Source organism: Boeremia exigua (genome assembly GCF_020726555.1).
Source record: "Boeremia exigua strain MPI-SDFR-AT-0100 chromosome Unknown C7974scaffold_8, whole genome shotgun sequence".
NCBI classification, from domain to species: Eukaryota; Fungi; Ascomycota; class Dothideomycetes; order Pleosporales; family Didymellaceae; genus Boeremia; species Boeremia exigua.
Genome location: NW_025763525.1, coordinates 925706 through 937949, shown reverse-complemented (window position 1 = coordinate 937949; position 12244 = coordinate 925706). Strand labels below are relative to the sequence as shown.

At 50.9% G+C, this 12244-nt stretch overlaps 3 protein-coding genes across 3 annotated transcripts; 2 read left to right on the top strand and 1 right to left on the bottom strand.

Moving 5' to 3' along the window:
• Window positions 1-4681: 4681 nt before the first annotated feature.
• C7974DRAFT_414735 (uncharacterized protein) lies at window positions 4682-5560 on the top strand (the record flags this gene model as incomplete). The annotated part of the gene is made up of 1 exon (XM_046143828.1): window positions 4682-5560. One exon carries the CDS (start codon window positions 4682-4684, stop codon window positions 5558-5560), a length of 879 nt encoding a protein of 292 aa, XP_045995444.1.
• Window positions 5561-7333: 1773 nt separating this feature from the next.
• On the bottom strand, window positions 7334-10265 carry C7974DRAFT_362220 (RFX DNA-binding domain-containing protein; the record flags this gene model as incomplete). Its single annotated transcript, XM_046139730.1, has 3 exons — window positions 9317-10265; window positions 7612-9269; window positions 7334-7551 (listed from the first exon to the last, which is right to left on the bottom strand). The coding sequence occupies exons 1-3, from the start codon at window positions 9925-9927 to the stop codon at window positions 7334-7336; spliced, it is 2487 nt and encodes an 828-aa protein (XP_045995443.1). The 5' UTR covers window positions 9928-10265.
• Window positions 10266-11061: 796 nt separating this feature from the next.
• Window positions 11062-11813, top strand: C7974DRAFT_435121 (TB2/DP1, HVA22 family-domain-containing protein; the record flags this gene model as incomplete). Its single annotated transcript, XM_046145037.1, has 4 exons — window positions 11062-11112; window positions 11234-11440; window positions 11505-11635; window positions 11687-11813. 4 exons carry the CDS (start codon window positions 11062-11064, stop codon window positions 11811-11813), a joined length of 516 nt encoding a protein of 171 aa, XP_045995442.1.
• Window positions 11814-12244: the final 431 nt, after the last annotated feature.

Below are 12244 nucleotides of genomic sequence, written 5' to 3'. Positions count from 1 at the left end.
TGAGTCCACTCTCTGCCTTCCCGAACCAGATCTTTTCAAAGTCTATTTGATGGGCATACAAATCCATCATACTCTTTGTTTCACGTCAGGGCAGCATTACAGTACAGCTGCAGGCTGTCTTGCCGCTCGAGCCTTCGCACTGTGAGCCCAACCAACTGGGGACAGTAGACTTCTCCGCCAATGCCCGAAGCCATTGGCCGTCCCAGCGCACCGTCCATCCCGCGCTGCCGGCATGGCCCTGCGGCCAAAGGTCCCCGAGTATGCGGGTCGCCAAATCAGGGCGTCTGAGTATAACTAGGCATCCAATTAGATACTGAAACAGGGCGACCCGACAGTCTGGGACGCATATGAACGCAGGGGCATCCCAGCGGGCCCAGGCCCTCGTTTGCGCAATGATGTCAATGAGTCGCGAGCAAGCTGAAGAGCGCATTGGGGGCCATGTGCAAACTTTGAGCTGAAGGATCGCAAGACCGACGGCAAATGGCCTCATTTTCATGGGGGCAAAGCTTAAAGGCAGCGTCATTGCTGGAAGGGTTAGGCACTAGGTATGATCGGCGGATGCTAATTGCAGATCTATGGTTTCGCCTGCAGGAGGCCAGAACCGGCTTTGACATGACGTTTGAACGGTAACAACCTGTGACTTTCAGGGCGACAGGTGAGGCTTCAAGGCCAAGCTCCTGATTCGCACGGCGGCGAACTACGAACGACAGCCCATGTCATGTGGACGTGGGGAGTCTGCAGGGGTGTCAGGCCGAGCTTATCAGCACAGACACAGTCTTGTCTTGCTCCAGCGGACCGCGGCTGTCACCTGTAGCGTCCTCGATAAGTGTCAAGCTACTTGTGACTTCAGTCCATCTATTCCTTTTCCCGCCTCCGCATATTGTAACGTTCGTACTACATGCACGTGTCTGACAGCCTTTGCCTCGTTCGCTGCTCTGGTTGTCTCAATTAGTCTACGTTGCTAGCGGTTCAGGTACGCTACAACCCGCTCCCTGTCCACTGTAAAGTTTAATGCCTGCCTGTGGCCATTCCGCGCATAATGCTGACAGATGCACCTGCCAATAGTATACAAGACCAAGGCCTATCAAGGCTCAGCTTTTTCTGTTCCGGTCCCGTCGGTCGGTAGTCCATCCTTCCGGGTTCAACTTACCACTGTGTTGGGCCGTCTTGATTCACATTTACAAGGGTACGTCAAAGGGGATGCGGGCGAGTCGGTCAACAATGCTCAGGAGGCTCGTGTTCGCGAATTGGAAGCCTTGAGCAGCCTCGACCTTTGAAGTGTACATGGGTACTTGAGTAGCGCAACCCGTATGCGATACATGACGTATGATAGAGGCAGTGCCCTGAAGGATTGGGGTGGGGGTTTCAAATTGCTCGTCTCCGCCGAATAAAGCTCCGGACTCAGTAAACATAGTTTTCATCTGGAGAGTGCCTCAAAGGGCCCGAATTGACGGCGACGTGGAGGGACATTGGCTTAGTCACGGTACCAAGAGCTTTTTTTTATCGCACATTCTTTTACTGCAAACGACACGCACAGCAATCGATAAGTGGAGCTTTAGATATTGGCAATTCCAAGGGCAATACTTTGTCTCACGAGCCACATAGTCACACACTTACGCCTTGTGTCTCGATCTATATGCCCAAGTCTTTCCTTGATCTCAGCGCAACTGCAGCGCGTACACGCATGCAGGCACTCATTCACATACCTGGCCGGTGGCTACAGCCACATGGATGAACGTGCGCTTCGAAGCGCCCGAAATCGTCGTTGTGGCACGATATCCACTTTCTTTTCGCCATCTTCGGCGATAGATCAATCTGATGCAAGATGCATCAGTCGTGCGACCACACATCCACCTCACCGGTACGCACCTCATTCTGTCGCGGCTTGTTCAATTATGAACGCCTCTCGATAATCGCCCAGCACTGACATCCCGATCGCAGATTGGAAGATTGCATCGAGTAGCACAGTCTCGTATAAAGCCTCTGTCCTACCACTAACCACCCCTCCGGAATTGCCACACCCAGCTTCGGAACGCCATACAGTCGTAAGCCCACTCTCACCATCACCTCGGGCTCGTAATTTCCGCGTACATGCTGACCTGCATCTAGATGAGACGAGCGCAGCTGGCATGAAGGCCTGCACGCTCTTCTCGAAGTTCGAGCGTGCCCGATCTGACGGCGCCAAAGCCGTGTCGTCCGATTGCTCGTACTCCACCTCTTGTTACGTCGCCGACTGCCACCATACACAACAGTGTAAAAACTGCGTCAAGTTCGTCGTACATGTCTCGATGCCGTGCTACTCCAATTCCAAAGCCATAGGACGCGGGGCGTATGCCCCTTCATATCCGTGGTTCCAGTGATGGCTGGATGTGAGACTCCGATCGGAAGCGCCGGATGAAGGGAGACGACGACCTGCTCGCTACGTTGTGTTCTTCTTCGGTGAGACTATTTTGTCGTGATGCATCACTAGGTCGCTGTTTCAATGGGTAGAAGAGAAGCGAGGGGAAAGAGGGGAAGGAGGGAGCCGGGGCGCCATGCATGAAGGGGACAAGATCGCACAACAGGAGAGGTGAAGTCGCCGGCTGTATGTTGTGTTATGACAAAAGACTGGAAAAGCTACATTAATTACATCAGTATACATATTAATGAAGAGAACTTGAATATGATACACTCGTCAGCCTTACTTGATTACTCTGCAGTGACCTCTCGAGATGCATTATCTTACGACTGAAACCTTCTTGACTGATGAAGTACAGGTCTGGTCTTCACCGCGTTGCTGCTGGGTGCTGATCATACTTGTGTGATGTCGAACGTCTGTATTCGGCTGAAGTATGCCCTGTCTGAATTTGATATTTCACTCTCAATGACCGGACGAGCGATCTTGTGTCTCTTTCACTAATCCGATCACCCCCTCATTCCCGCGTCGTAGCTATATGATCGTCATACTTTCCCATCAATATTGTGTGCCCATACCTTGTGGGAAATGTGTACATGTCCGCTAGTCAGATGTAGGAGGCTTCGTGAGACCATTAGCCTCAACCGTAAATCTATATCGTTGGTGTCGCCTTTAAGTACAGTCGATAAGCGTCTTCTAACCTGCTTGCAATATCCTCCGCTTCGCTGTTTCCTTTGGAAACGTCTCGACATCATGCTAAATGATTTCGCTTGTCGAAAATTGCGCCATGCCGCCAAAAGTGAGAGTGTGTCGAAGTTTCTCGATGCTCAAATCGATCTGAGATATATCCGTTGGACCGAGAGACACGTGCAAGTCCAGAGCCTCGACTGGTATGGTGGGGCGGTACATCAGAATGTGCCAGGGACATTTCGATAGTGATTGCTAATCGCAGGCGAGTCTGGTAGGTACCTCTCATTTGTTGTAGCAAGTGCGTAATGACGCGATAGTAAGGCAGTTGGCAGTTGCGAGGCTTCTAATGATGTTGGGATCAACATTTGGAACATTGCTCATACGTATGTTGTTGGGACGAACGCAAAAACGACTCAGGCCGTCGGCCTGCGTGTATGAGTAGTCTTAATGTCCACATGAGTCCAAGCAAGACCATCGACGACGAAGGTCACGAAGGAAGCACTTAATTCCATGCTTGCAACATGCATACCGATGACACGACTCTTCGCTAGAATGTAGCAGCTATACATGCCTGCAGTGTCTTGCACTTCCCATGATCCTGCTCTTTTGTAACATTTTAAAACCCATGAGTTGGAGAGGCCTGGATCGAATCGCGTGGATTGTCTTGTAGTTAAACGGTCAGCATTTGAAGTAAGTAAATGAGATGCACTTTCGGAAATGCATGAGCAAGGAGCCTAGTGTCTGTGCACACAATGATGGACGTGACTGATAGATTGTTAGCTCTCATGATTGCATCAAGTGTCAGTGAAGAGGATTTCATCTAAAGTTTCCCCAACGCTTGCTATGCAAGTTTCACACCAACCGGTTTTTTACCTGTCTGTTCGGATCGGCAAGTTTCGTGCGCTCGAGCACTGCTCCAAACCTTTTCAGCTTTTAGAGTTTGCTACGCGATAAATAGTGCCAAACAGTTCAAAGAAGGTTTCGATGACATGAGTCCAGGTTAGCATCTGCTGCGCGTCATTCAAAATATTCTCTGAATGTACCGCAATGGCCGGCATATCCGGAGGACTATATAGCTACCGGCATTGGAGTGCTTGGTGCTGGTGGAACAATCAGGTAACTTTGCCCCACGAAACGGGAATCAGACGCAGGGAAAATACGCTGGCAATGAAGGACCAGCCTGGAACTGCCAAGAAACTCTTACAAGTAGGCATTGCCTCCAGACCTATCCTGATTGCTCTCCAACACCTCCATGTCCCAGGGCTCGATTAAATTGTGTACTGAGACCCTGCACCAGGAGCGTTCATTCCGGCAGATGTTGAGACAACATATGGTCGTTCATACGCGCTTATCTATCGCATATCGAGTACGATAGCTCCATTGATGATGCATGTTAGATGCGTCGAAGGAACGCGATAAACACGGGCGTGGAATTGGACAGTGCTTAGTCAGTGGTTGCCTGCTTCCAAATCCGGGTCATTGGCGCTAACGAGAGCCATCACCTGACCACGTGCACGACAATATGCATATGATAAATACCCCCTCTTTTCCAGCAAATAATTCGAATTCTGACTCGATCCCTCAGAAACCATCCACATGAATCAGAACATGGACACATTCCGATTTCTGGACCTTCCAAAAGAGCTCCGGCTGATGATTTACGACTGCATCCCTTGCACAAATGATCACTTGACCTTATCAAGACGCGATTGGTCGTTCTTTGTCAAGAAGCAGCCACTCCACAGAGACCAGAACGCTGTGCACCGTGATGTGGACTCCGATAAACCCGTCATTCTCGTTGTGCAGATGCCTCATGCATCCATACTTGCCACGTGTCGGATGATCCACGACGAGGCTCTCCCCATCATCACCAAAAGGCGGAACACACCACAGCTGAAAACGTTGAAGATTTTGTGCGGCGCCGACTTCCTGGACGTGTTTTCACAGCAAGACGGCCTGCTCGACATCATCTTGAGTTGCGCTACAACTTCGGGCGACAGCCAAGGCAGTGCCGGGGAACACGATGGCAATGAGAACATCCAAGACTGGCTACTCGACGCTGCAATGGTAAAAATTCAAGATACAAAGCACCGCCATTATCTCGCACTCACCCACATCATCGACCAGGTCCAGCAGAACCTATGCTCCGACCAAGCCCTCCCGATTGAGATCTCGCTCATCGATAGAAACCTGCACATGTTCGAGCAGTTCATGGAGATCTTCTACTGGCGCGCGATGGAGAAGCAGGGTAAATTGACGATCAAGGTTGGCATGGCAGGCCCCCAGTACTACGAGAATCCGGATAGTCTGAAGAGGTGGGAAGATGCTCTAAGCTACGTGTCGAGAGATCTTGATGATGCTATGGACATGCGCAGTCTGGTGTATGGGACAAGCGGGGGCGTTAAGGTGCTTAGAGCTCCAAGGCTGATTGGGCCGGCGAAGGATAGGTGGGATGAAGAGTGGGAAAGGTTGTAGTAGCACTGCAGACGAGCGCAGAATGCAGGGCATGGGGTTTTAGGGTACAGCTAAACAATCCGTATTCCTCGGTGAGAAATCATGGTCAGTATGCGCTTCTTTGTGTGCCCTTCAATGTACTATGTTAATGTACTGCAGAAATTCTTGTCCGCTGACGGTTGCGAAAGTCTCAAATGTTCTTCCCCTCTCGATTCCATGGCTGACGTTTCTTCGCGCGTTGGAACGCATCTCCAAAGCTCACCACTCCACACTGGTCCCTAAGCACTGATGTTCTCGAACGCTTTACCACCATCATGTGGTGCTCAAAGTTACCGAACACATCTTCCGGATCGCGCGCGTCATCGAGGCCCGTACCTCCCGACCAGTCGAACACCACTGTGAAAGTTGAAGACCAATCGAGCCACTGGGGATCAGTGATATTCCCTGCGTACGCTCGAGCTTTAGAAAAGAGTGAGTCGACCGGAGTACCAGGCGCCACCCAAAGGCCAATCTCGATGCTCGTGTTGGAGTAGTAATTAGCTAGACGTGACCACATCTGAACCTTCACATTCTCGACTTGTCACCCTCAATATCCATTGCCTCGCAGATCTCCCGGTGCGGTGACTCCATCTGCAGCGGCAGGTCGGTGGCTTGTGCATACTTGAGGCCCCGCAGTACCCAATGTATCTCCTCTGATTGTTCTATATGTTGTCTTCGTTGGAGTATGTTCGCAAATGAGCAAACGTAATTCCGCAGGCAGGTCGACGAATTGAAAAAGTGCAATTGGCTACAGCGGCTCTTCAACACGGCTGGCGAGAGAAATTTTGGCAAGCTCGGTGAGCGGCTTCTCGATAGGATCAAAAAGTTCACATCAATGTGGTGCAGATCGACATGCATTTCTTGAGCCGTACGCTTGATTGACCTCAAACCCCCCAAGATACAATTCTGTATTGTGTTCGCTTTGAGACAAGCAAGAAGACTGCGAAGATGAGGTATTCGGTGTTAGAAGACAGTGGAAGATGTTTTGGCGATTGGCCAGGTTGACGAAAGATTCTCATGCGTTCTGTACTACTTTTGGAAGACATAATGAGGCAACTATAGTCTTGATTAGTACCGATGTCCTCAAATACAGAAAGAACGAATCCTAGCGTCTGTTTCTGGAGTGGTCATGTACTTCTCATGGTGATGAGAAGCGTCCAAAGTCTTCGAAAGATCAAACACCACAAATTTTTGAAGATTGATGATCAGAGTCTCATGAAAATCGGAAGGCAACGCAACATTGGTTCCCAAATACCGTCAGATCACTGCAGATACATGGGTCAAGGTTGTAACGATTTGTTTCGTGTAGCGTTAAAGTCTAAAGATCCGATTCCTAGGAAGGGCAGCCCGGCCCTACAATACCAAGAAAGGCAGGACAGTAGAAAATGGACTGCGCACTGCTGTCAATGCGGCCTCGAACGTATAAACAAGAAGCGAACACGTTAAATAGTCTAACAAGACAACGGATCAAGAAAGAAGCACCATACCGAACGTGATAACATAACGTGGCGGGCCAGCGGCGCCTGAACGATGCAATCAGAATAACAAGAAGCCTCAACAACGCCGTGCGACCAGAGCGCATATACAAGATTAGGTAGATGAAAAACAAATTCCCAGACAAACCAACAAAATTTTGGTGGTATCATAAGTTCGGAGACGTCATAGCGCGTAAAAGCAGCATGCAGTGGTATCTCAAGAAAGAGTTTTCGAGGGTTCTGACGTGTGGAAGTTTGACAACAGTTTTGCGAGAAGAAACTAGCTTACGCCAGCGGGCAGTTGCGTGGTTGGCGGCTGCGAGTAGTGCGATTTAAGGCCTTGCGGTAAGTGAGATGGGAACTTGGTTTCCAGACCATCGTCGAGGAGACCAATACCGCTGTCATCGTGATGACTCTCCTGCTGTGAGGCATGAATGTCGTAGTCGAAGCTGAAGCTCATGGGATCGTATTGTTGTTGAGTAGGTCGTCGAGCATGGACTGATTATCTTGTGTTAGTTAATTACCTAGCCGATCAAAGGGCGACTTTGGAATGCATACCTTCGTTGCTAGTGTTGGCGTTGTCCTGCATCGCCGTGGAGGTGGTTGACATGAACGATTGATCGGGTCCAAAATCAGCATCAAGACTGCTGTACCGGCTCTCATTGTTGCTTCCGCTCCCACCGTTGGTCATGCCTGCGTTGACAGACCCCTCAAGTACTGGCGAGTAGGATGGCGAGTTCCAGTTGGGTGGACTGTGATCCAGGAATCCACCTAAGGAAGCAAGCCACTGGGCCATTTCATCAACGAAGACCTTGGTCAACCACCAAGCTTGGAAGCTGACACCATTCTCAACTGTAATTTCGCGTACAACAGCAGAGCCAACTGCATTAATACAGTGCAGGACAGTGCGAGCGTGCACATTCGGGAAGCGGAACGGTAAACGTGTCAGGAAGGCTGCGATACGATCGATGACAGATTCTGTAGGGTCGGCGGGGGGGTCGGGATACGCCGCGTGATAGACAGTTCCAGTGGGTAACTGGATGTCCTGTGGGAGGGGGCCCAACATGGGACGGATCTCTGTCATCAGTATGCTGTACACCTCTTCGTGGCTACATGAGCCAGGTAACTCATTTGCGATTATACGCTTGATGTTGACGTGTGACAACCAGTCTGCAAACATCTGGGTGCGATGATTCTCAGCTGTGAGCATAACGGCGGCTGCATGTGCAGTTGAATTGACACGCAGCATCTGCCGCAACAGATGTGCGAAGTTAGTCGCTGGCTCAAGCTTGGCTTCAAGAACGTGCACAGGCAATGGCTGGAAAACCTTGCTGATGTGCGCGTGGAGAGTCTTTGCAACGTTGTCGAGGAACCTGAGAACTATCGGAGGAGCGACCTGGAGCGTGAGCTGCGAAACATTGCGGATCATCTTCTGGTACATCATCCAATCGCACTCCTTGATCCATGGTGCAAGCTCTGGTGCTGCGAACAGCTTTTGTACGGGGACAGTCAAAGTGCCATGGAAAGTGCCGAACAACCGAAAAAACTGTTTCTCTTTACAGTACCGGACCGAGTCAACAAGAGAAGTGACATGCGACCGGTACATGGCCGTGAGATTGTCCGCCGAATCAGGATCGGTGCGGGCAGGCAGGTACGGTGTGATGTCGGGTAACTCGATCTCTAGCACATCCGAGGCTGTGAGTACTTGGGCAGTTGGGAACTTTAACTCGTACTCGTACGAGGTCTTGGTGCGAGCGATGGGCGGGCGATACTGATGGGAGTAGATGTCAGTGAAGAGGAGCCCCTTGGATCCAGCGGGAGCGTATTGTGTCGTAGTAGATTCGATGCCAGTGTCCGGCGGTGGGAATTGTGCACTGTCAGCAGGCAGCCTCGGTATCGAGCTGAAGTCGAGCTTCGGGCCGGACGACTGCTGTCTCTTCATGGTGTGATAGGTGGTAGGACCAATGCTCGGCCGGCGGCTATCTTCTCCATCGTCGCTATCGTTGATGAGTGCGAGGTCAACATAGTGGTACTTGGATTCGCCGCGAACACCGAGGCGTCTAGTCTGGATGCCCGGAAAGATGACACGAACGAGCTTGCCAAAGGATGCTGGGTTCAGTGGAATTACGCGGTCAGTACCACAGCGCTCTGCGTACTTTGAGTAAACTCTGTTTCGTGGTACAGATGTCTTTGCAAGACGGCAAACAGACTTGAGCCTATGGGATGTCAGGAAGCTGCCATGAGACGGATGTAATATACCCACCAGAGCATAGCAAACAATTGTTTTGATTTCTCTGCTTTAGACGTCCTGTCGGTCTGGATAACCTCGGCTGCCACGTCTTTCAGTTTGCGTCCCTCATTTTGTTGTAGCATTTGTCGCAGCTCTTTGTCATTTGTCGCGCTTCCTGACGTGGAGCCCTTCTTCTTCTTGTCCTCCACTTCGACGAGCGATGCCATGTACTGCTGTGACTGTGGCGGGGGCTGTGACATGGATGGATGATATACGTGTGCATCCATGGGTTGCGAAGGCATGCCATTTGCATGATTCGGAAGGTTTGGATTTTGGCTGGCATCAACAGGGTAGCCGAGGAACTGCTGCAGGCTCTCCATAGAGGTGTTCATCAGATTATCCTGCGCACTCACATGCTGCGCGGCTTGTAGCAATGCAGGCTGTAATGGTTCGCCGGTGAAACTTGTGTTGTATTGCGGTTGCGAGAAATGTGCAGGCCGCGGCGGCTGTGACTGGGAAAACTGGGGCTGGATGTCGTGCTGATCGAACGAGTGCACACTCGTCGTCGACGCGCGCGACAGTGGCCGATTGCTTCTTGTCGACATGGACGTGTTCGATCGTGATCGGCGGATGTCGGTGGCCATCAGAAACGAGCCGGGGTGGCAGATGATGGTCAATGTTTACACCCAAACAAACGAATGGCAACGCGATTGACTGCGCAGCAAGACCAGCCTAGAGGCACCTATGCAAATTCGAGAAGCTGGTATAAGCTATGCAGGAGCAACGATATCTCTGTAGCGTTTGTTGAGGGATCTCGAGTCCAGATTAGTGTCTGGATCTGTTGCTGCAACCGTCGATACGGTAAGCGGCGGCGGCACGTACTTTAGTCCGGAGTGCGACAGGATGGAAAATATAGTATATTAGGAGAAAGATATCCAGGACCAAGACAGCGTCGTTGGTGGGAGGTCGAGCCTCAGTGTCGAGCGTTGTTGTGGAAGAAGGCTGGCCGTGTTTACTGCGCAACATTGCTGCTGCGGGTCCATGCGCCTAGCTCAAGCCGCTTTCGACCACGACGTCAGAAACTATCCCAGGCGTGTCCCTGTCATACACTATTCTCTTCCAACTGCATTGCGAACGCATCTTCCAGCAGCATATTGAGACTATGGTGGCAGTGCAGAGACTGTGGTGGCAGTACTCGTGTTTGCATTGAGGCTTGAAGAGCAAGCTTGTTGTGATGTGCGCACAGCAGAGCTCTATCCACGCGACTGAAAACGCATCGTCTAGACCGCGTCAAGCTGGCCACGAACGAATGCAACATGAGCTTGCAACGCTGGTGCATCCGAAGAAGCTCAAGATTTGGTGCATTTGCAGCTGTGCACGCGGCCGCTCGTGCTTTGAGGTACCCGTAGAAGGTACAATTTGGATCACGTGCATCTCAGCTCGTCACCTTTGGGACTCACTTTTCGTACAAACGCAAGAGCTTGAATAGATAGTAATGGTACAGTGCCAATAGCAAACAGATCTTGCATCTGCATTTCTCCTGTTTGCTGCAGGCACCCGATAATGTGCGATTGACTTTCACAAGCCAAAAAGCAGTCACGACTGACGTAAATAGCTAGGATGACGCACGCCCGCTTCTACCACAACAACCCCACTCTTCTTCCTCGTTCCTTCGAAAGGCCACATCGCCAGCATCCTCCGTTCCACTCACACAAGCACATAACTCATCACATCAACAATCCCCGAAACACCAACCACCACCCAATTCAGTATTCACTATGTCTGTCCAGGATAGAGCCCAGGCGCACCTCTCGCAGCTCGACAAAGAGGTAAGAATTCAAAACCAGACAGAGGCATTTCTATGCATGCGCCCTGAGATGGCCGTCGCAACATTCATATGACTGCGCACCCAATTTTGAGCAACAGTGGCTGACAGATTGTGTGTTCCAGCTTTCCAAGTACCCCGCCCTCAACAACTTCGAGAAGCAGACCTCTGTCCCCAAGGTCTACGCCATCCTCGGACTTGCCGGCCTCTACTTTTTCCTGATCTTCTTCAACATTGCCGGCGAGTTTCTCGTCAACATTGCTGGATTCATCATTCCCGGCTACTACTCGTTGAACGCCCTGTTCAGCGCCAGCAAGGTCGATGACACCCAGGTACGTTAGCTAGCTTGCGCATCCGCGCACAATACCTGCTCGGAATATGCTAACGTGTTCTTAGTGGTTGACCTACTGGGTCGTCTTCGCGTTCCTGACGGTATTTGAAAGCGCTGTCAGCGCGGTGTACTGGTTCCCGTTCTACTACACATTCAAGTTCGTCCTCATTCTGTGGATGGCTCTGCCCCAGACATCGTAAGTGAACACAGCTGTAGCTTGTGTTCTTCTGAGCTGACCTTTCGCAAGTGGTGCTCAGATCATTTTCCGCTCCTTCCTCCAGCCAGTCTTCTCACGCTACTTCTCTGAGTCTGGATCCACTGCTGCCGATCTCCGCGCTAAGGCTGACTCGGCTGGCAAGTCCCACGCTCTCTAAGCGTTTCTTGTCCACACCGTATTTCTGATAGCCGCATGACCAGGCAAGGAAGAGGTGGATACAACGGCCGAGATGATAATTCGATTCATTCCAAAGAAACAAAATATCACGAAACGGCAAATTGACCCCATACGGCATGCGGCTACCGTGGCTTGGAAACAGTATTCAAACGAAGTTATACGACATATGAATATCATTAGCGAACGTAAAGGCGGTTCTGGCGTGTACAAGAAGATATCCCTGTGCGTCAAGATCAAGGTTCCATCGGCAACCTGATTGGATGTTCATTTTGATTTCAGTGATCCTGGGCTGTAGTTGTAAGACGAGTCGTTGCATCAGGTACGGTTCGATGCTCTGCTCGTACAAGTCGAAAATCAACTCTACATTTCCATCCACTATTCAACATTGTGTTTCCGAAGATCGGCGACTCT